This window comes from Sinohyriopsis cumingii, unplaced genomic scaffold, assembly GCF_028554795.1.
Source record: "Sinohyriopsis cumingii isolate HCF-2022 unplaced genomic scaffold, ASM2855479v2 utg002708l, whole genome shotgun sequence".
Lineage (NCBI taxonomy): Eukaryota > Metazoa > Mollusca > Bivalvia > Unionida > Unionidae > Sinohyriopsis > Sinohyriopsis cumingii.
The window spans coordinates 150,681-174,663 of record NW_028316278.1 but is presented as its reverse complement, the minus strand read 5'-3'; the positions used below and the strand labels follow the sequence as shown (position 1 = coordinate 174,663).

Genomic DNA, 23,983 nt, shown 5'->3' with positions numbered 1-23,983 from the left:
CTGTTCTCTGTAGCAGAGGGTCACGTTACTAAAGAGCAATGCCCTTGGGTGTTTCGAACCCTTGAGTGCTTACCTCCATACGTAATAACAAATTTCAAGTGTTTCCTTCCAGGAGTAGCCTTTGGCAATTTTTACAACAGACGTAAAAGCAATGGGGAAGATAGTTCACAAATATAAAAATATAAACTGAATAACAATATGCCTCTTTTGAAATTTAGACGTTTAAAAGTTTCTATATCAATTGGGGCATGTTCCGACATGACCTTGACGGTATTAGAAATGTCATTCACCATCCGGATGTTGTTGGCATGTTTGTTTTTTTAACTTGAGAAACAAGGATCAAGCACCATACTCTCTGCATAGGTACACTGGAAATGTTGGCAAATCATGCGTGGATCAGATTCTACCTTTCATTTCGTATTGCGGGGATTTAAGACCCCGCAACACATGATAGTAGTTTCGTATCAGGCAAGTAGTATTAGTAAATTCCCTTGTCAGAGATACCCCACAGAAGTCGATACGGGTTAGTCTGATGGTAGGATTCGAGCCCGAATGCTTCTGGTCGCGAGTCTAATATAATAACCGCTGAGTTACTGCGGCTGTCAGAAGGAGATGGCTTATCGATATAGCAACGTTTGATTTTAGATATCGGGGTAGCATTTAACGTTTAAGCTACAATGAAGGAAGGAAGACAAACAGATATACAGTATTAATTTCCCTTTGCAATAAATTATTCCTATTTCAAAATGCAAAATATGGATTTTGGTACACCGCCCAAAAAAAAATTGTTCTCGATTATAACAACATGTTGTTCTTTAATCAATAAATATACGTTATGGGGAATATATACGCAAATACATAAAGTGGGTATCTTTTAGTAAACCGCGTGTCTCAGCAATAAAAAACAAATTGTTTTGAAAAAAATACATATAGAAAGAAAGGATGAAAGAAATAAGTTTTCTTTGGGTGGAATCACTGCTGAATTAGTTACTTGCGGGGAGTTCCAAATCATGGCCGTCTGTTCTTCCTTTAGTCGCCATAAACATATAAATATGCCAACGCATGTACGCTTCCAATTCGCATTCAAAATTTTAGAGAAGTGTGAAAGACCAGAATTTGCGTTTATTAATTTTTAATACTCAAAATTTTTTAATGATTTCGATTCATCGTATAGCATGTATCCTGTAAATTAGCGCTATATTTAGTGGATACGTTTGGTATAGATCCTATACTTACAGCATTGTTATTCGTGTTCGATAAGTCTGATATAATCCAAATACTTACGAATATACCTCTTCATCACACATTCATGCCTCCGCTATATCATTCTACTTTGATGGACATATCAAGATAGCATATGTGCACCTGTCGAAAGTGGCAAATGCGTCACTTGAATAAATAAACGACAGGTGCTAGACGTTAGACGGTTGACTCGAAGCATGATAGTATGACCATAAAAATGGCGTATTTCAGTAGTATGTTTTGTATTTTCGGAGGTTTGCATTTGCTTCTACGTTTTGGAAATTCGTATGCACAATGCTTTTACACAGGTAAGGTAGACAACTGTTATTTCCTTCTTCTCTAAAAAGTCAAATTTCGTTTAACAAATATGTTGAATGTACCAGAATGACATTTCTATCGCAGTATATTTGCTTTCCTAAAAATATACTGACGTTAAATATATAAATACTTAGACATTTAACGAACTATTGTAACGAAAGATTAAATACATTAAAGGGTTTTACAATCGCAGCGAAAAGAAGTTACACTGGCAACTTTGCGTGTCTGATTAGTGACATTCGTCCGAAACTGAGGTGCAAAGGGCATATTAATAAAAGATAGAATAAACCTTAACAGTGTTTGCCTTCAGTTGTATGGACCATCATCTTCATAGCTAATGCCGGATTCTTATGTAATAGCCCATATCTCGTCACTCAGAAAAAAAGAAAAAAAATTCACCGTTGTGAAACCACACTAAACAAACCGAAAACCTCCAAAAAACCAAAATTATGTTAAGGTCTCAAGGGCATGGCCAGTTTTAGGCCGATTGGACCGATGTGGCGCTCATAAGGGCCCCGCACTTTATTAATTTTTAGAAATATATCTAATGAGAGAAAGTAGGTCGGTCGGAATAATAGGTTAATGCGCTTGTTGTTCATTCTATAAAAATAGCAAACTCTTCCGGGGACTGTTACAGACAATTTCTCATAATTTATCACAGAAATATATGGGGATATGATGTAATTGTAGCTAGGCATTTTTGTCCTTGCATTTAAAATGCACATTGTAATGACGTTGCTCAGCATCAGTGTCAAAGAAATCTAAAAGAAGGCACATAATTAGCCACTTTTTCAAATATTCCACACAAAAAAATGCACCATCAAAGCAAGAATTGAATTTAAAAATTGTATTTTGATTGGTTGAAGAAAAAACAAATATTGTTGATTAATTGATTGATTGGATTTAAGCAAATTCAATTGTTGCTTTGGTGGTGCAATTTTTATTTTGGAATATTTGAAAAAGTGGCTAATTATGTGCCTTCGTTTAGATTTCTTTGCAAATAACGTAATGAAAAATCATGTATGTTTGTTTATTTCAGTTTCCTGTTACACACCTCATGATCACGGCGTGTCATACAGAGGTTACCAGAGATTCTCAGAAACAGGAAAAGAATGTATTCAGTGGAATCGTCACCTCCATCAAGCTACACCCTCTCTTTTTCCAAACGGCGGACTAGATCATAATTACTGCCGTAATCCGATCGGATCGGCGGACAGACCCTGGTGCTACGTGTCCCCGATTAAGAATGGAACCTACTGGGAATATTGCAACGTTACAGAATGTGGTAGGGATAAGCATATTATCTCATGTAAAGGATCCAACAGGAATATTCATTTTAGACAAAATGTACGAAACAACCTTAATAAAGTTACAGGTTATGCATGCTTTGGCTAGCAAAACATTCGCATCAGAGAGTTCGAGTTATATGACATGTGAGATTCCTGTTTTGAATTGGCAAACTATGCTCACATTAATATATTTTTTAAACTGTCAAATAAAAAGAGATTCAGTGGTAAGACTCTGTTGAAAATAATTAACAGTGAACCATTTACGACGCCTTAAGCAGCCACCTTTTTGAAGTGGGAGAAATATTCCCTTAAGACAGGTAATTGTTTAATAGAATTAACTATATACAATAATTATGTTTAATGGAGTCTCTAAAAGGTTTCCTTAAGTAAAGGTGATTCCTAAGTAAAAGTGATTGCTAAGTAAAAGGTAATTCCTTAGTAAAGGTGGCCTTTACATAACGATTTACCGCACACACAGAACTATCTGATGAAAAGCAATTGTCAAAAGCAGGTTGATGTAATAAAAATAAATATCGCATGAAGATCATTTATGCAAATTCTTTCTGACATTTTCATCAAAACAAAAAATATGTCTTCAATTCTATAAACTACAAGGAAATGTACCGAAACAAAATTGGCTCATTTTTGCAGGAATTATGTCATCTATCTCTTTTCGCTTTTCAAGTTTTGCACAAGCAGTTTTGCTACGCCCTGTAAAATAAAATTTCTTCTGACTAATGTTCCCTCCTTTGTGAACGTCAGTTAACTTCTCAGTCTTCCGAATACTTTTTTCACTGGATACTGGAAAGAGACCTAAATGGTTGGAAAGAGGTCCTCTTCTTTATCCAGAATTACATATCCAAGCGACCCAGGCTCTATTTATACCAATCATTTCACGCAAACATAACCTATAACCTTTCTGCCGGCGAATTATTCGACGGCATATTAGATCTACCCCGCACCAATGGAATGATCGTAATACAATTTTCATACGGTATCACGCCTCTTTGTTGTATCATCGGCAATCTTTAAACGGAATTGATGCTATATATTTTATCATGAATGTGTATGGAACTTCATGTTTGATTGGAAATATTAAACAATTATGACATACTTCTGACTAAAAGCATAAGTACAACAGGAAAAGTCGTCCATGCAAAATACCTTTTATTTGATTTTTAATAATGTGTGTGTGTGTGTGAATGGGACTTTTAACGTAGCTTTAACAATTTTTCAGTCATATTGCTACGATGTCTGCAATGTGGCAGTTTATGTCTAGCACTGGGGCATCATGCCACAAACATCTTGCATGATGCCCCCCCCCCCCCCGTCACATTATCCTGACAGCAGGCCGACCAGTCCTAATGCTGAGCGCCAAGCGAGGCAGCTGTTAGTACCATTTTTGTAAGTATTTGGTATGACTCAGCCGAGGATCGAACCCACGACCCCCCGCATCCGAGGCGGACGCTCTAACCACTAGACCACCGGAGAGGTTGATTTTTAATAATAATAATAATAATAATAATAACAATAGGCCATTTCCCTCCATACCACCTCAGTTTTGTATGTTGTCTTTAGTTTTGTAACTCAGGCACACATTATAAAATATCAAAGCATACGAAGATGTTCAGAGAAAAATAAAGTAAACCAATCATGTCATAATAGAACTCCATAAAGACAATTCATCTTTGATTAAACTTTGTTTACTTGCAGAACCATGTTTATACAGAGGAACCCTAATGAAGGTTGGTGACTCCTTCCATGATGGTTGTTCGAGATGTTTCTGCCAGCAGGATGCTTTAAAATGTCTTAGGTATGTACTTCCAGCACAATATTATGATAAGTATGTTCTTCTTGCATATTATTGTGATAGGTGTACCTTTTTTGTACATTATTATGATAGGTATGCTTTTCCTGCACACTATTTTACTAAATGTGCCGTTTTTGTACATTATTATTATAGGTATGTCCTTCTTGTACATTATTCTGACAGGTGTACCTTTCTTGTAAATTATTCTGATAGGTATGCCTTTTCCTGCACACTATTTTGATAGGTGTGCCGTTCATGTACACTATTCTGATAGTGTGCCTTTCCATATACACGTTTCTGATAGTATACCTTTTCATGTACACTGTTCTGATATTATGCCTTTCCCGTACTCTATTGTGATAGGTATGTCTTTCATTTCATTATTCTGATAGGTATTCCGTTCCTGTACACTTTTCTGATAGGAATGCCTTTCATGTGCATTCTTCTTATAGGTATGCCTTTCCTGCACACTATTCTTATATGTATGACTTTCCTGTAAGCTATTTTTATGTGAATGCCTCTCCTTTCAGAATTCTGACAGGTATGCTTTTCCTGTACACTATTCTGATAGGTATGCCTCCCCTGTACATTATTCTGGTAAGTATGACTTTCCTGTACACTATTATGATAGGTTTGCCTTTGGTAGGTATGCCTTTCCTGTACACAATTCGTATAGGTATGCCCTTCTTTTCATTATTCTGATAGGTATACCTTTCCTTTACACTTTTATGATAGGTATGCCTTTCCTGTACACTATTATATTAGGTATTCCTTCACTGTACACTCTTCTGATAAGTATGCCTTTCTGTGCACTACTCTGATAGGTATGCCTTTCCTTTTCATTATTCTGATAGGTATGCCTTTCCTGTACATTATTCTGATAGATATGCCTTTCTTTTCATTATTCTGATAGGTATGCCTTTCCTGTACACTACTATGATAGGTATGCCTCTTTATGGACACTGTTCTGATAGTGTGCCTTTCCTTTACACTACTCTGATAGTATGGCTTTTCTTTACACTACTCTGATAGGTATACCTTTCCTTTCATTATGCTGATAGGTTAGCCTTTCCTGTACACTATTCTGATAGGTATGCCTTTCATGTACACTATTCTTATTGGTATGCATTTCCAGTACACTATTATGATAGGTATGCCTTTCCTGTACACTATTCTGATAGGTATTCTTTTCCTGTACACTATTCTGATAGGTATGCCTTTCCTGTACACTATTATGTTAGGTATGCCTTTCCTGTACACTATTCTTATTGTTATGCATCTCCAGTACACTATTCTGATAGGTATGCCTTTACTGTACAGTGTTCTGATAGGTATTATTTTCCTGTACACTATTCGGATATGTATGCCTTTCCAGTAACCTATTCTGATAGGTATGCCTTTACTGTACATTATGATGCTATTGCTAACGTCAAAATGAATAGTATAGGTGCATAATATTTCTCGTAAGTATCACGCTCTCAGATAAGATCATTGTAGATTCAGTGCTGATGTTCTATAATTTCGAGCAAATAGCAAAGGGTAGAACTTGATCTGCTGTCAAATCATGATCAAGCGATCTTGGTCTACATTGCAGTAGTCAGGTGCGCGCTACATACATGTTAAATGACTTGGAGTAGATAGAATTAATATTGTTAGTTAACGTTGTCAGATTTAAGACAGCAAATAACGAATCTTCGACAATTATATTCTCTAAAAACAAACAGGGATTTCCAACCCACATGTGGAATTACCCTTGTGTTGTCATTTTTGCGATTATTTTGCGATACAATAAAGTCAAGTGCATAAAAACTAAACATGCACATTTTCTCTACCAGTTTGGAAATTCACGAAAATAAAGCAAGTTGGAAATATTCCCATGTGCATTGTAAGTCCGACAGGGTAATTCTGCCAGTAGTTGATTAAGGATTTTCAGATAACATTGAATTTATACTGTTATCATCTGAAAGTCCACGCTCGTCAGTTTATTCTCTTTCGGAATATAACAATGTTAGAAGTCTGTTTTGACTCCAGTGCCATTTGAACCTTAGTACATTCCGCACTAATACATGAACCCGTTAGCTGGATCTCACCTTACATCTAATATCATATTTTGAAGTCCAATCAAATGCGAGCTTTAAACAACCAGACGATGTACGGCGGTTCAGAGGCACTTCGTTGTGTCGTTATCGTTATATTGTTACGTAATCCGCGTGAGTCCTTGCAATGTCGTCAGCACTGTGTTCAGGACCAGAACAAGGGTGTGTGCAGGTTTGGGGCTTCTGTTCCCCTCCCCCCCCCCCCCGTTCAGCTAAGAATAAAACGTTTACACACAAACGTACAGTCATTTGTCACTTGAAAATTGACCATCGTTTGAATTTTCCACATTTTAATTGGGTATCCGTTGTTTTCACCTGACGTCACAAAACGTGTGTACTTCCATATCAGCCATTTTGAATCCCTAGCCCCGCAAACCAGCACCTAATAACATTATTCTTCTAGCATTATTACGAATGCAAAATCGCAATTTTGTGCGTAAAAATATAATAATACATCACATTCTGTTGTGCATGTCAACCGCACGAGACCGAATGCGTGACTTTCCTACTTGTTTTCTTCAAATAAAACATTTAAATTTCAACCATTTTTGTTATCCTTTTATAAACAAATAGATCGATCGATAAACAAACGCATAAATAAATGGATACACAAACAAGTAGAAACATGTAATGATTTTCAGTTGTCATTGGCTGAAATCAATCATTGGTTATGGTTCAAGTTAAAAAGCTAATTGGTAATTTATAATTTCATATTTCTAAAAGCATTTCAGGAATACTTCGTTTTGACATTCGACACAAAGTCATGTTCCGTTAGACACGTTTTTCGTTTGAATGCACTGAAGATGAAACTTCTTTGAACGGTTATCGCATTCATTCGATATCATCCTACGGCCATCATCTCCACCACAAATACAATATTTGACCATACTAATTAAACTGGTTTGTCAACTTTGTCACAAACACCTGTTGTTGCGAAAAGTATTTGTACATAAAAGTTCTGACATAAAACACATGCTATGAAATTTTAATTCAGAACTGATATTTGCATCCCGAAAATCATTGTCCGGAAATGCTTTTTCAAGATGACAAGCTTAAGGATATGATACGAAACACTTTTAAAAAATGTAAATATTGTCTGTTTGTCCAAAGAAAAAAGAATGCATTTCTATTTGATGGCAATATACACGCTTACGGTTCAAATTCATTATTCCGTCTTTCGATATAAGCAAGGGAACTTTCAGCTTTATTTTTATTTTCGTGCTATAGGGTACTTAATTTCAAGTATAATCTATGGATCGTTTCGATGATGTAAATATCCTTATCGACAGTTCAATCAGACTAATGTTGACAAAGGTTTGTTAGGGACTCCAAATGGCGGAGCAAGGTGCACGCGCGTTTTTTAGGTGGCTTATTACCAGCATATTTTTTTCCGTTGTAACAATGATGTTATCCTTCCAAAGGGAGGCATCCCTCCGTATCGATATGCTGAAAACACTCCTCAACAGATGATATATGTTTATGCCTCAAGACCATGTTGTCAACAGTTTACTTGAGCACGCGCAGAAGGTTGAATATATATATATATATATATATATATATATATATATATATATATATATATATATATATATATATATATATATATATATATATATAGTGTGTGTGTGTGTGTGTGTGTGTGATTTAAATTTTTAACGTCGCTACGATATCTGCAGTGTGACAGTTTATAGTGATGTCTAGCACTGGGGCATCATGCCACAGACATGTAGCATGATGTCCCACCCAGTCACATTATCCTGACACCAGGCTGACCAGTCCTAACACTAACCTCTTAATGCTGAGCGCGAAGCGAGGCAGCTGTAGGTACCAATTTTGTAAGTCTTTGGTATGACTCAGCCGGGGTTCGAACCCGCGACCTCCTGCGTCCGAGACGGACGCTCTAACCACTAGGCCACCAGAGCGGTGTGTTGAATATATTCTGTTTAATGAAAATATATACGACCAAATTATCGAAGTATAAAGTATCCTTCTTAGGTGTGAAATATCACCTACCGGAAATGTTCTAAATTAGATACAAAGACAACATGTAAATACCAACCAGGTCCAATGATGCCCCATTACAAAGTAGGATCTTTAAACACGTTGGCAAAGACTATGTATTCAAATTGCGCTAGATCAAAACATTTTAACTCGAAAACTGTATATGATCGTTATTGGCGTATCCTTCCAAACACAGTTAGGTTCCATCTGTTTAAAATCTACAAAGGTTTAGAAAATTCTGCTAAAAAAAAATATACGTGTGACTAGTCTTTGCTGGTGCCCAAGATTTACTAAGTTTAGCTGACTCTAGCTTGAAAAGGTCCTGAACCAGCATATCTAAAACAACGACTGCATAGTCAAGCTATTCAACCCAGCTGTAATATATGATAAACTGAGAAGAGCTGATAATTTGTATTCGTTCGAAAATTCATACGAAAATATATAGCACAATACGTGTATTGAGCAAGAGTGATAAAATCAACTAGCCGCTTTCACGGATTCCAAATGATTATTCCAGGTGCCCCGACTCCATCCAGTCCGTGAACAGACTGTGGTGCTATATGAGCGAAAACAGAACGGAGATTTTCCCCAAATGCTGCGGTAAACAGGTCTGCCGTGAAGATAAGGAGTTCGTTCTGCAGGAGTACTTAGATTATTTGAAAGAACATTTCCCAGGTGGAATTCACTGACCAAAACCAACCAATGCCGACAATATGTTTCACAGTTTTTGACCTCACTAATATTTTGCATTGATTTTACGTTTGAACATTTGATGTTTTTTTTTGAGCCAACTAAAATTTTTAAATTTTCACTAAAACCCCAAAAGAGAAAGTAAATCATCTATTGATTTGGATAAAATTTTTCCATTTTGGTATGTGCGCGCGCACACACACACACACACACACACACACACACATATATGGCATAATTCGATAACGTGCATGAAATGTCAAATTTGCACTGCATATGCACATGCATACGCGTGCTGCAGGAAAGAAACCTTTGAAACTCAGAAGAACATGTAAGATTATCAAAAAAGAAAGACAAAAATAGAACAACACTATAGAGAGCTATATAATTAATGAACGTTTGGCAACCAATTATCTCGGTAAGATGGGGTGCAGAATGCAGATTCGTTATTTTACCTGAGCTGTTTTAATAAAAAATGTCTCTACCCTGTTTCGCCTGAAATAATGAATTAATCATTCATCCACCATGTTAGCATGACTATAAGAATGGTAGTTCCAAAGTAATCCATATGAAATTCATGTGAATCCATCATCAAACAATTAAGGGAAAACATCATTTCCAAGGTCAAAAGGGAGATAACTAAACAGAGACAAAGCGGTGTACCTCTGAGACCCGAGTTATCTCCCATATATATATATATATATATATATATATATATATATATATATATATATATATATATATATATATATATATATATATATATATATATATATATATATATATTGTTACGACCCTATGGTCTCGAACTAAGTAACAGTTAAGAGCGAAAAGCAACAAGTTATGTAAAATTCAACAAATAATTTTAGAGACTCCACTACACATAATTACTGTACAAGTTAACTCTATTAAACAATCATTTCCCAAGATATATAGTGACAAATTAAAAAGAACCTACACTATTGTGAAGAAAAAAGTCCCTAATAGTCCTAAAAGTTATATAACAACTCCAAATGTATGAAATTATAATTGAATTCCACTTTCATTCCAAATAAATTCTGAAATTGTATGTGTTGATGCGCTTGCAGTCTCGAATTTGCTAATGACATGGAGTCTGGCGATGTACACTCAGTCTTCTGATGTATCACAATAATATAATCATAGATGTCCTTGTCTGATTTCACTATAATTCCAAATTAATGTTTAAGTCCACGAATATTATCGAACTCTCCGTAATTTCAGTGAATAATAATTTGAAGAAAAAAAATCCAACCAAATGAAAATCTGAACACAACAATAAGACTGATTCTATTTCAGATGTTAAGGCAAGAATGAGTAACCTTTCAAGTAAATGCAAGTATTTAAATAGCTGAGACACAGTAATAGAGCCAGGATGTAGGTCAGTCTTCTTTTCACAAAACATTTTGGATTTAAATATTTAGCAACTGTTCCTCAGCGTTAACACTCAAGACCTTAACTTGATTAATGGAGTTAATTCTAATTTTGTCATGTTAGATTCACAGTGATATATTCTGGATTACGTAGAAACTACCGTTCTTACAGAATTGCTGCCAAGGCGGATGGATTATATAGATTCTTTCATTTAGGGAATTTCTGATTTTTAAACATATTTTCAATGATAACGAAATAAAAGACAAATTTATATAGTGCACCTGCACCCACTTGAAAACTGATCGCCAAACTTTCCTTAATTATATATTTATATATCAATTTTTCCCTCGCCTATTCTAAGTTTGCTTTACTGTAACGTTAGTTTTAAAGGCATGTGTCCAGATATAATCATGTATATTTTGCATCTATCAGACAGTTTTATTTGGGTATTGTGGGTCTAACTGGAGTCAATATTATCCCATTACAACATTGGGTCTCTATGGAGTCATACGGAAATTCCTATGTTAAAATTGGTCAATAGGTTTAGCATAGCAATTGTGTTATGGGGTCAAAAGTGTCATAGGGTCAAAACGTTCATAGGGTCATGAAAGGAATTAAAGAGTTGTATTAACTGCATACATCTATGATGCAGCAACTACTTTTTGATTTCATGCAACACACACCTTTACTATCCAAAACCCCTGCCATAATTACTAACTAAAAGGGTACGAGTGTTTATACACACATCCTATACTTATATATAAATAAGCATACTAACACAAGACGTAAAATCACAAGGATATGAAGTGTTTACAGACACATTACTATACCCTCTCGCGCACACACACACACACACACATATACGCCAAAGGTCATTTTCAGAATAGAAAAAATTCTTTAAATTGTTCATATTAGCCTTGATTCTACAGGAAAGTAACAGCATATATGTGACATGCAATCCGCTAAAACAGGCGAGAAAAAACAATGTGCGTTGCATTACATGAGGTCAGGAGGATATGGGCGCACTTTTTGTAGGTTATTTTGACCTAATCTACCTTCATCTTAGCTCCGACAGGGTATTTTTTGTCCGGAAATAATTTTAAGCAAAAACAACAAAAACAATAGTCATTTCCAATCACTAAACGTGCATTTGCATGAAATAACTTGAGATAGTGTTAGTTACAACAGGTATTATATTCCCAGAACTCTCCCTTCTGACCAAAATGCAAAATATATTGACTAAGACCTCAACAATGAGGGTAGGAACATAATAATAAACAACATTCTTCATAAGTAATCTGATGAGGGACATTTTTGTGGCATTAATGATTGCTGTGAGGACTGGTATCGCACATGCTGCGATTTTTAGCGCCACTTGTTCCAAATTAATTATACCATTTGCTGACATAAGTTAAAAATGTTTATTTTTCAAATTGACCAGTAGCTATGGATGAAATTTACCAGTTTACTTTGTTCAAAGTGGTGTAAGCTTAATGATATCACACTAATTGTTTTCATTGAAGCATCACACACCTTATTGTTGTGTGCAAACGTTTACCGGACCATGAGGGCAAAGGTTCGAGAGTCAAAATCTTTCTTTTCTAATGCTCCGGCAAGTAGGTACTAGTTTTGGCTAATTGTGAAAGTGGGACCTCAGTTTCAACTCATACAGATGTTTTAATTGAAATGTTTCTGAATTTTATATAGATAAAAATTACTGAAATAATTTTACCAACAATATTAAACAGAATTATGCATTACCTTGAAAGAAGGAAAGACATACCTGACCTTCAAACTATCAAAGGGTCTTTGTTCTCTTTTTTATGCACCAAGATTTATTGACATCGGTTTTAGAGAAGTTAAATTATCATCCAGCATAGAATTGCAAGGACTAAATCTATTTAAATAATACCGGCTTTAACTTTCAAGATACATACTCCCACATTGATATGGTTGTTGGTTCTTTCTTTGTTTAACGGATTTTAAAACATGTACAGTGTTCTAGAGTGAAATGCTTTAATTTTAGTAACAATGACCATGACATTGACGCTTCTAGAGGGTCGGTGGTTCTTTCCGGGGTTTTCCCGGGTTCTTCCTCCACCATTAATACTGGCCGCCATGTATAGCCTATCGTGTGCTGAAAAATGGCGTTAAGCCCCACGACAACAACAACAACAACGACATTGACGCTATCCATGCAATCGTCTTTAACCCTGACCCCGCTTCTTCCCCTATCAATAGGGTTATTAAGGAGATTAGGACATACGAACCGAATTATGTTTTGTGTAAATCGATTGTGTAGTGCTTAAATTATTGTTCGGAAATGAAATACAAATGTCAGATCTATTTTAGGTCCTATTTTTGCACAGACTTTCCTAAGAGTCCCTTCAATTTAATTTTGTTTTGTTCTATTCAATATTGCCTTGTATTAAAACATCAGAGACCTTGAAAAAATATTAGTTTGTTTTACAGTTTCATTTATTTTAAGATCAATATCTTGCGCGTCATCGACATAATATAAAGGCATTTCAACTGATTTTTCGAAATCACCATCATAATCACCACCCAGGGTATTTTTGGAGTTATTTAAATGTAAACAAATGGACAAAACACAACGGCAGAGCTGTGTATACGGACAGGACAAAATTGAAGTGGAACAAGAAGTTGGCTTTATTGAAGACAAAAATGGTAAAAGTGTCATTTCTACAGGAACAGAAGAGTTCACACTCGAATTAAAAATACATAGGGTAATTTGTGCATACAAAGAGATTAATGAATTAAAAATATAAATAAAAACGAGTCGTAAAATATAATCGAACAAACTTATGATGATATATAAAATATACACTTTCAGATCATTGTTTACCAGAACGGAAAGATGGGAGATATATACTTGCTTGGATGGGTCATTTTAGCTAGGATTGCCTCCTTCTAAATTGTCTGGAACGTTAATAACTTTCAAATATAATAATTTTCACTAATCCAACAAAGAAAGGAGGAAATTTAAAACAAACTGATTGAATCTTTATAAAATAAACCTTGTTGACTTCTTGGTGCTGTTCTACCTTAAACATCCTAACATAGTTGATGTTATGGAAGTGGCTACTTGAATTGCAATATAGTGGCGAAGGAAAAATGGATTCGACAACACTGTTCAAAATTGAATGAAGGATGAAGTTACCCCTCTTTAACGATTCAACTTTGCGATGTGTCTTTTTATATCTATCCTTTATCGTCGGAGTACCTTATAATTTTTCAAAGGTTTTTGTTGCCTATCATGTCTCTCGTGTATGACTAGTGAAAAATATTACATGTATTGTTCCAGATCAGATAGATCAAATAATGAAATTAGTATGTCATCGATTTGAAGGTCATCATCACAGATGCATCAAGGTCCAGTCAGGAAGTCAGTCAGCAGACGAAACACCAAATGCTTTCTTTGTTTTAATACTACCAAAATTCTAATTAATGTTGTTTGAATCGATCTAAAATTTCCATTATTATGACAGCTATCCTCTTGTATTCATTTATCTGCTTTATTTCCTTATATCGTTTTTTTATGTGCCTTTGCGTATGCATTTTGAAACGGTTTGCAATAGCACACGTCTCGATAAAACTTTCTATTGTGTTACCTTCTCCTCACATAGGCCATTCAATGAAATATATTGCGTCTATTTTCCATTTTAGATTCGCAACTATTTCTCACTATTCAATGTAACATTGAAATATGGCTTGCTATTGTATAGTTATCATTTAGATTCACATTGACCTAACTTACTAATAAATTAAATGAAAGATAATAAACGCAAAACGGAAAATGAAAGCAAATTTAGCTAAGACACTAAAACAAAAAAGACTTCGCAAAGCTAACAGCTTCTCTTGAAGTTAAACCTGGCAGAATACTTGAAAAAGCACTCCGTTGTGTCAAATACTGCTATGAACAGTGGAACCTCGCTCAAAGTGGGCACGGAGTTTCCGCCGAGATGTTCATTTGGTGCAATACCGCTATATCCCACATTTACAACTGACAATGGTATTAAATTTAAACTGCGAAACATTACCTCGTATACAATAAAGTGTTAAAACTTTACGAAATAGTCAATTCTGCTGTTAGTAACTATAAAATAATTGACCACGTGACACGAAAACAATAAGTAGCAATAAAATAATTCAGGAAGAATTTTTTATTATTATTATCAATGGATATAGAAGACACGATGAAAGAAAACCGCGATAAGAAACAGCGACGAGGAAATTAGAAACATCAAGGACTGCTATAGACGTACAGCAATTAAATAAAGCTTATTGCTATAGTAGAGAGACTGAAACAGAAAGCACTGCTAGAGAAACTTCTCCAAGGAATACACGCAAAAATGAAACTCTTTTACTTATGCTGCTTAAAATTCTCCTGTGAAATGGAATGCTGTATTACAATCGACGCACTCTCTAAGAATGACATCTATTTTACTAATCCAACATAAATGGAATAATATCGGTGTCATTACAGAGAATTGATTGTATTGTTGGTTAACACAGTAGTGCTGATTACCAAAACTATAAAATATGTTACTGTGTAAAACGATGAACGAAACACCTGTTTAGTAGTTTTTAAATCCTGGAGATGCACATGTATGAAGTCAAAGAGGGAACAACTGTACATAGTTACAAGGACGAAAGTGTAATATTTAAGAAACAACTCAAGCGTTTAATTCATTGACTAGAATTCTGAATTATTAAGATACAATGATCTGAAAGCTATACAGGTATTCACTAAATCAATTAGTTTTTTAAACCTAAAAATATATCATTAATCGAAACCAAATCAATGACACATTTTGTCACTGAATTGTGTAAATCCTTTTATTTTTTAAATAAATGTAATCGGGTTTCGTTTTTTGTATACAACTATACCAGAGGGTGATTTATGCATATTGTACAATATTTCGAAACAGTGAGTTCGGTTCGTCGTCTGTGTAGAAATGCCTCACCATAAGACTAAATCTACACATCACGGAACATCTTGTCAGTGAGCATTCTATCAATTGAAATTAGGCCCATTGCCAGCCCAGGCACAGGTAAGAGAGTATAACTACCTAACTTTATTGGGATAACGTAAAACTCTGCACTTTGGCGAACAAAACAGAGTAACCCTGACTAAATTACTTATTTTATGTATCTATTATTATTTTACTTTATCACCAACACACCCAACACTAAATGGGTGGACAAGGAAACACCGCACCATACAACATTCTCCGAAAACCAGGGCGTCACTTCAGAATCCTACCTAGCTATATGCCTTGATGTGTCAACATCTGCTTTAAAGGTCTACTAGAGTGTAATACACATTATATACCAGAATGTTCATTTTTCGTTAAATAACTCAGAAATGTACATTAAAATGCATATATTAACTCACATGGAAGAAAATGAAGATAATGTGTGCATTTATCTATGTTTTACGAAAAACGCTCCGAAAATAATTGCATACTTCCGGTGTAATAGGATTTCCGGAAGTGACGTACTGTCGGGAAGACCCCCCCCCCAAGTTTGGTGTATGTGGTGATGGCTGAATTTAGTGATAATTCAAGCGAATTTCCAGCAAATTTGTCATGCTCATATTCGTCGTATGAGGAAGGTGAACTCTAGAACGTAATAAATCTTAAGAAAATTCTGCTCGCTGATGTTAGACGGTACCAATTTAAGCCCGAACGAGACGAGAACGTGGACGATGACCCTAAAGAGGACAGAGCATAATGAGGCAATTAGCATTGTTATTCTTTCGTTAATGTTTTATCAGTTTCACAATGAAAAGAGAAAGGCACGAATTTGGGCGAAACTTGGATGTCTTCAGAGCAAATTGTCGTGTGGGCGTGGTTCATCAGTGACTAGAGGTGTTGAAAGTTAAACACTTAAGACTCAGACTTTGAGAAGTGTATAAATAAATACTTTATTATTAACTTCATGACAAGTTTGTTCTTTTAAACCATGATGAAATGCAGACCCCGAATGTACTTTGGGTGTGATTGTTTACTACTCTCCATATATAGTAAAATTGAAGAATTTTATTAAAAAGAAAAAAAGTATTCATAGATTTGGCGTATCCAGATGTTCAGCAAGCACATATTTTCTGTGGATCTAATTTATAATACTAGTGGCAAAGGAAATATATGTGTTTATGTGGAAACAAATATTGAGAATAATACTAATAGTAATGCATTGCCGGTTATTGTTATGTAATTCAGGTAGAAAAGGAAGAACAAAAATCTAACCATACATCATATTCATATATATATATATATATATATATATATATATATATATATATATATATATATATATATATATATATATATATATATCATACTTTAACATGCAAAAACTTCTCATAAATTTTACCCACAAGTTTGCTCTCTAACACAATAATGAATGATAGAGTTTATTTACCATGTATATTGGTGTACCTGTGGAAATTTCAGCAGTAAATAAATAGTTGAGAAGTGTAGATTCTGTAAAGAGATTACGATTTTGAATAAGACTGATGAGGTCAGGTTGGATCGTATCATTAAGCATCCAAGATTTCGTAGTTTACTTGGATGAATATGTCCTGGAAGCAGCATACTGTACCTACATTCAGCAATTTGGAAACTGCAAGGAAATCCTGTCTGAGTACATGAACACTTGTAGGCAAAATATTCTTACAGTAGTTATGGTGCCACTATCAGGGTCAACTTTGTAACAAGTGATTGCTTCATGTGCATGCGAAAATTAAGCTTAAAATTCCTTTTCATAAAATCCTTTTATTAGAAAAATCTATCAGCACTATCACTTTACTTGAGTGTGGAATTTTTACTCAAACCTTTCATTTTGACAAAAGATCCTGCTAAAATCATTCGTCTATTATCTTCGAAATTCTCATGAAAAATTCTTTAATCCTCTGTAATTTCATTTCTTGAATAGATTCTATACTGTGATATTAAAAACATATTGCTGTCTGTTCATGCTTACATCTGATTCATCTAGATTTATAACACTGGTTGTAGTAAAATCTAATTCTATGCTAAAGGCAATGACTCTAAAAACATGAAAAAGGTATCAGAAAACCGGGATACATGAAATACATAACTTTGTTCAAGTTTACATAACTTTGTTCAAGTTTTAAAATTTGCTGTATATTCTATTTTCAGTCATAATAGATAAGTGGCTGCATAGAGGTGGCAATAACTATCAACTGACTATGGCTTCCTGACCACTACCTCCAGCACTGCCATCAATTCTTCAACATAGTCTGAAAATAAATAGATTTAGCTGCACACATCGATGTATATTTCATACACTTATCGGTATTTCTCGTGGCTTTGCAGCTACCGTCGGCTGAAGGGTTCTTTTGGTGACATGTAGATTATATTTCCTGAGCAAATAATATGTTTGGTGACATGTAGATTATATTTCCTGAGCAAATAATATGTTTGGTGACTTGTAAATCCACAAGGAATAGCACAACCATCTGTCCTGTGGAAATTTTAAATTTCGTGCTTTATGTGGCTAATACCAATAAGTGGTATGTGTCTAAAGTTTACGCCGGTTTGTTCCGTAATGATCTGCATGCAGCAAAATTGCATATTTTAATGAACAGGTGACATCATACCCACAACATCGTCCATCAGGATAAACATAGATTTGTGGGGTGGATTTATTGGACTAGTGTTCACGGACTCAGTTATCTGGCGAGCAAACACGCTTGGTACTGCATGTTGCAGGTGTATATGTGTGTGTGTGTGTGTGTGTGTGTGTGTGTGTGTGTGTGTGTGTGTGATTTGGATTTTTAACGTATCTTTAATTTTTCAGTCATATTGCTACGATGTCTGCAGTGTGACACTTTATAGTGATGTCTAGCACTGGGACATCATGCCGCAGACATGTAGCATGATGTCCCACTCAGTCACATTATCCTGACACCAGACCGACCAGTCCTAACACTAACCTCTTAATGCTGAGCGTAAACGAGGCAACTGTTAGTACCACTTTTGTAAGTCTGTGGTATGACTCGGCCGGGAATCGAACCCACGACCTTCCGCTTCCGAGGCAGGATGTATCTAAAGTGTACGCGGGTTTGTTCCGTAATGATTTGCATGCAGCAAAATTGCGTATTTTAATGAACAGGTGACATCATACCCACAACATCGTCCATCAGTATAAACACAGATTTGTGGGGTTGATTTATTGGACTGGTGTTCACTAACTCAGTTAACTGGCGAGCAAACACGCTTGGTTCTGTATTTGGCAGGAGTCGTCTGATGGTCCTAATACCGAGTGACTCTTTTAATTTATAGACGGTATCGAAATCGTCTTTCAAATGGTCACTGCAGACTAGCTCGCCAGTGACTGGTCGGATAACGCAAGGTACCATCTACTGAATGCAACCAACAACGAAAGTTGAAATGCACAGTTCCCTACAGCACGTCACTTCCGCTTTGTCTTACGGAAATTGCAGAGCATATATCTGTCCCTTTGTTTTCATCATTTTACTTTTTGAGTAAAATGCCTCATTTTTCACTAAGTGAATACATTTTTCGATACGAGTAAAGTACCACATTTTTTACTATTTGAGTAAAACACGTAAATTATTTCGTCGTTTGAAATTACCGTGAATCATTCACCCTGTCCTTGTACTGTGCAAGGTCATTTCTTTGTATTATCATTTGTTGCATTATTAGGTTCGTGCGGATTATGTTAATTTGTCCAATATTTGGACCTTAAACACGCACGTATTGATCATAATTCTTTTCCCACTGAAGTCATTCATCATTATAGATTGTATTTGTATCACCATCAAAAGTGTTATATTGTAAATCCCAGATCAAACCCGGTTATCTTGTTACACATTTAAATGTCAGGTACTCTACTTTTCTAGAGGATTTGCCCATTAAACAGTTTTTCAAACTGTTAGGTGACCATTACAAGTAATTACAGGTGTGTAACATCAGCATTAAAAATGTAAATGTTACGTATGTTTTTCACGCTAAGTTAGAAGCGTAAGAAGGTGTTATTCCTATGAGACAAGCCTTGTCGCAGAGTGACAACTCTATGTGCGATGCACAGCCTTTATTTATAGATAGATGTCTTTGGGGGATTCTAATATGGATTTTTATTTAAACAGTATGACAAAAAGAAATTTTAAAAAACGACGAGAAAGATGTCACACTGGGACAAACAATTAACAGTGACTTAAACCAGATGCAGCTTGTTTCAGAACAACATAGGCTATACATGGCGGCCAGAAAAATGGTGGAGGAAGAACCCTGAAAAACCCCAGGTAGAACCACCGACCCACGAGAAAATACTGGCAAGCTTCTCACATATCCACACTGGCCGAACCTGAGACTCGGACCCACGCAGAGAGACGTGAGATGACAGTGATCTGTTACAGTGAGCGCATTAAATATAAAACACACACACACACACACACACACACACACACACATATATATATATTGTATATAGGATGCATCCTTGTTGTCAGAACTGGTTATAAACATAACATCATACGGAATATCCTTTTTAAACAAAACAACGATCCTTTTTTTTCTACAATATTTACATCTGTTCATCTTGACCCTACTGTGCCTAGGCAATGCATTTTTGGAATAAATAACATGATATTTACATTGAGTTGGAAGTGTGTGTCTTATCGGTTTTGCGCAATTTATTATATATACCAACATACATAAATGTCTTGAAGCCCGTAACTACCTATATGATTACCTGCATGTACACACGTATGTCATAACGCTCCGACAACCTTCAGATAACAGTACTCCACTTGTAACATATAAAGCGGTTAATTATGCTATAATTAGAAACTCCAATTCAAACACTCCAATAAATCTCCTTTGATAATTTCATGTGGCTACTGAAATTTGTGTAAATATTTTTGCTATTGATGTGAAGACGATAAAATTAAACTGTCGAGCAGGAAATGTTGATAGTGCATCAGCAACCCTGTCATTCCTATTCACTGAGACAGACCGGTTATCAAAACTACATGTAAAAGGTACACACTATCGTTTATATAAACAGTGTTGGAGAACTAAAATCAAATGCATATAGAACTTGTGAAAATATCCTCGTGTATATTTTTTATTATGTGTTTTGTGCACGAATTATAAATAGCGTGTGTGTTATATTTCAATCTAGGGGTACAATGACGTGATTACGGTTAAAAAACGTAAAACACCCAACATCACGATGTTTGCACTGTCCTTGTTAACAGCCTACCGGCTTGAAGTGATTACGTGTCTGAGTGCATTATATTTGTGAGATGATGTGTGTATCGCGCGGATATTTTCGGATCATAATGCGTGATGAAAGTTGACAGGTAAATGTGGGCGTGACCATACATTTAATGGAAGGTAAACATGTTTGAGTATTTCTAAAACTTCTTGTCAGGTTCGAACCTGTCAATCACCGCCGAATCTACACGCAGTTCCAACAGAGTAAAACATTTTATAAACCCTTTAGCACGACAATTTTGGGAAGACGAATATATATATATATAAGACGAATATATATATATATATATATATATATATATATATATATATATATATATATATATATATATATATATATATATATATATATATATATATATATATGTATATATATATATATATATATGTATATGTATATATATATATATGTATATATGTATATATGTCTGTATATATATGTATATATGCATATATGTATGTGTATATATATATATATATATATATATATATATATATATATATATATATATATATATATATATATATATAACTAATCTGGTGGAAATGAGTGCTTTCATAACTTATATATATATATATATATATATATATATATATATATATATATATATATATATATATATATATATAACTAATCTAGTGGAAATGAGTGCTTTCATAACTTTCAAGCTGAATTCCATTCGTATATTTTATCATCAACGTTAGACTGCTCCGGTGACCTAGTGGTTAGAGCGTCCTCCTCGGATGCGGAGATCGCGAGTTCGATCCCCGGCCGATTCGTACCAAAAACTTATAAAATTAGGACTAACTGCTGCCTCTCTATGCGCTCAGCATTAAGAGGCTAGTGTTAGGACTGGTCGGCATGGTGTCATGTCATGATGGTGTGAGTGGGTGGGACATCGTGTTAAATGTCTGCAGCATGATGCTCCAGTGCTAAACATTATTTACATTAGTTAAAAATGTAAATTTTAACTAAACGCTTATAACGGAATGTCCTGCAGAGAAATTCATGCAGGACAGCACACAGACAGTTTCCTAGTGCGGACCGGCATGAGTCAAAGTTGTTTGCTGTTGCCGTTTCTCTTCCTTCTCGTCACAGACTGGATTATGAAAACGGCGGAGAAATGGGATCCAGTGGACATTGTGGAGTCAACTTGAGGACCTAGACTTTGCCGATGACATAGCGCTCTTGTCCCATAGTCAGCAGCAAAAGCAAGACAAGACCGACATACTGGCAGCCACATCAGCACAGGTTTGCCTCAACATTCACAAAACAAGACCAAGATCCTCAATTATGTCAGCAACAACCCAATCACACTGCATGGAAGCCACCTGGAAAACATGGAAAAGATGGAGTCCTTCACGTTCCTGGGCAGCATTATCAACCAGCAGAGTGGCACAGACGCAGACGTAATCGCAAGGCTAGGATCGGACAGGTGAGAGCAGCTTTCATACAGCTCAAAAACATCTGGAGCTCTAAAGAAATTTCCTTGACTATCAAGATCAGACTGTTCAACTCCAACCTTAAGTCAGTCCTACTGTATGAAACAGAGACCTAGAGAACCACCAAAGTCGACCGTAAAGAATGTTCAGACCTTCATCAACAACTGCCTAAGAAGGCTACTCGAGATCTGATGGCCAGACACCATCAGCAACACCAACCTTGGCAGAGAACCTCCCAGCTTCCGGTAGAAGACGAGATCAAGAAGAGAAGGTGGGGTTGGATAGGACACAACCTACGTAAGCCGCCAACCAACATTACCAGACAGGCATTGAGGTGGAACCCTCAAGGCAAACGGTGAAGGGGCCAACCAAGAAACACCTGGTGACGCGACCTTGAGATGGATATCACTAAGCTGGGTTACACCTGGAATCAGCTCGATGAGATGGCACAGTACAGAAGTCTCTGGCGATCTTTTGTGGCCTATACCCCGGCAGGGGTGACGGGCAAAGTTGACGTTAAAAATCCAAATCACACACTTCATCAACTTTGAATGATAGGAAGAAAAAAGATTATTTACGCTGTGATAGACATATCATGTTCCGTACTTTACTCCCACACCCCAAACGGTTTGCAGAGGTCAACAGAGATGAAAACTATGTATTTTTACGCTTGATTTTCTATTGTTGTGGTCGGTCGGAGGCTTTGCAAATTCTTGTCTCAGTGATACGCACAATAGTCATCATGCATTAATTCACCAAACAGAGTACGCCCGTAGTTTATCTTGAGTTTAACGTACAGCTTTCGTACATGATTACGGATCACTAACGAACGTTTTATGGTAGGTTTCCTTTACATTTTTAACTAACTCTTTTGCTCCAGTACCCCGTTTGATGAAGCAATGTAAGTTATGAATTTTAGTAAGTTTTAAGCGTACGATAATCGAATTGTTACGACTTTCTGATCTTAAACTAAGCAACAAGAAAGAGCGAAAAGCAACAAGGTTTGTAAAATTCAACAAATTATTTTTTCCCTCGAATATAAAGTGAAAATTTGAAAAGAACTTCCAGTATTGTGAATTAAATCCCAAATAATTCTAAAAGTTTTATCACAAGTCCAAACGTTTAAAGTTCCAACTGAATTACTGTTGTGTTCCAAATACGTTCTAATATTAAATGTGTTTGTGCGCCGGTAGTCTCGAACGTGGTAATGTGCCAATGGCCTGGAGATGTAATGATGTGCTAACAGTTTTTTAATGTATCACTATCATATAGTTTAAAATGTTCTTATTTGAATTCACTATAATTCCAAATGAATATCTCTGTCAAAGAATATTATTGATGAGCACGTTGTATTTCCAGTGAATAGTTTGAATAAATAATACCATCCAAATGAAGACATGAACACAACAA

At 35.6% G+C, this 23,983-nt stretch overlaps 1 protein-coding gene across 1 annotated transcript; it reads left to right on the top strand.

Moving 5' to 3' along the window:
• The first annotated feature begins 1,409 nt into the window (after positions 1–1,409).
• On the top strand, positions 1,410–9,479 carry LOC149770094 (uncharacterized). Its single transcript, XM_089949414.1, has 4 exons — positions 1,410–1,550; positions 2,600–2,845; positions 4,563–4,662; positions 9,274–9,479. Exons 1-4 carry the CDS (start codon positions 1,448–1,450, stop codon positions 9,443–9,445), a joined length of 621 nt encoding a protein of 206 aa, XP_089805540.1. The 5' UTR covers positions 1,410–1,447; the 3' UTR covers positions 9,446–9,479.
• The last annotated feature ends 14,504 nt before the right edge of the window (positions 9,480–23,983 follow it).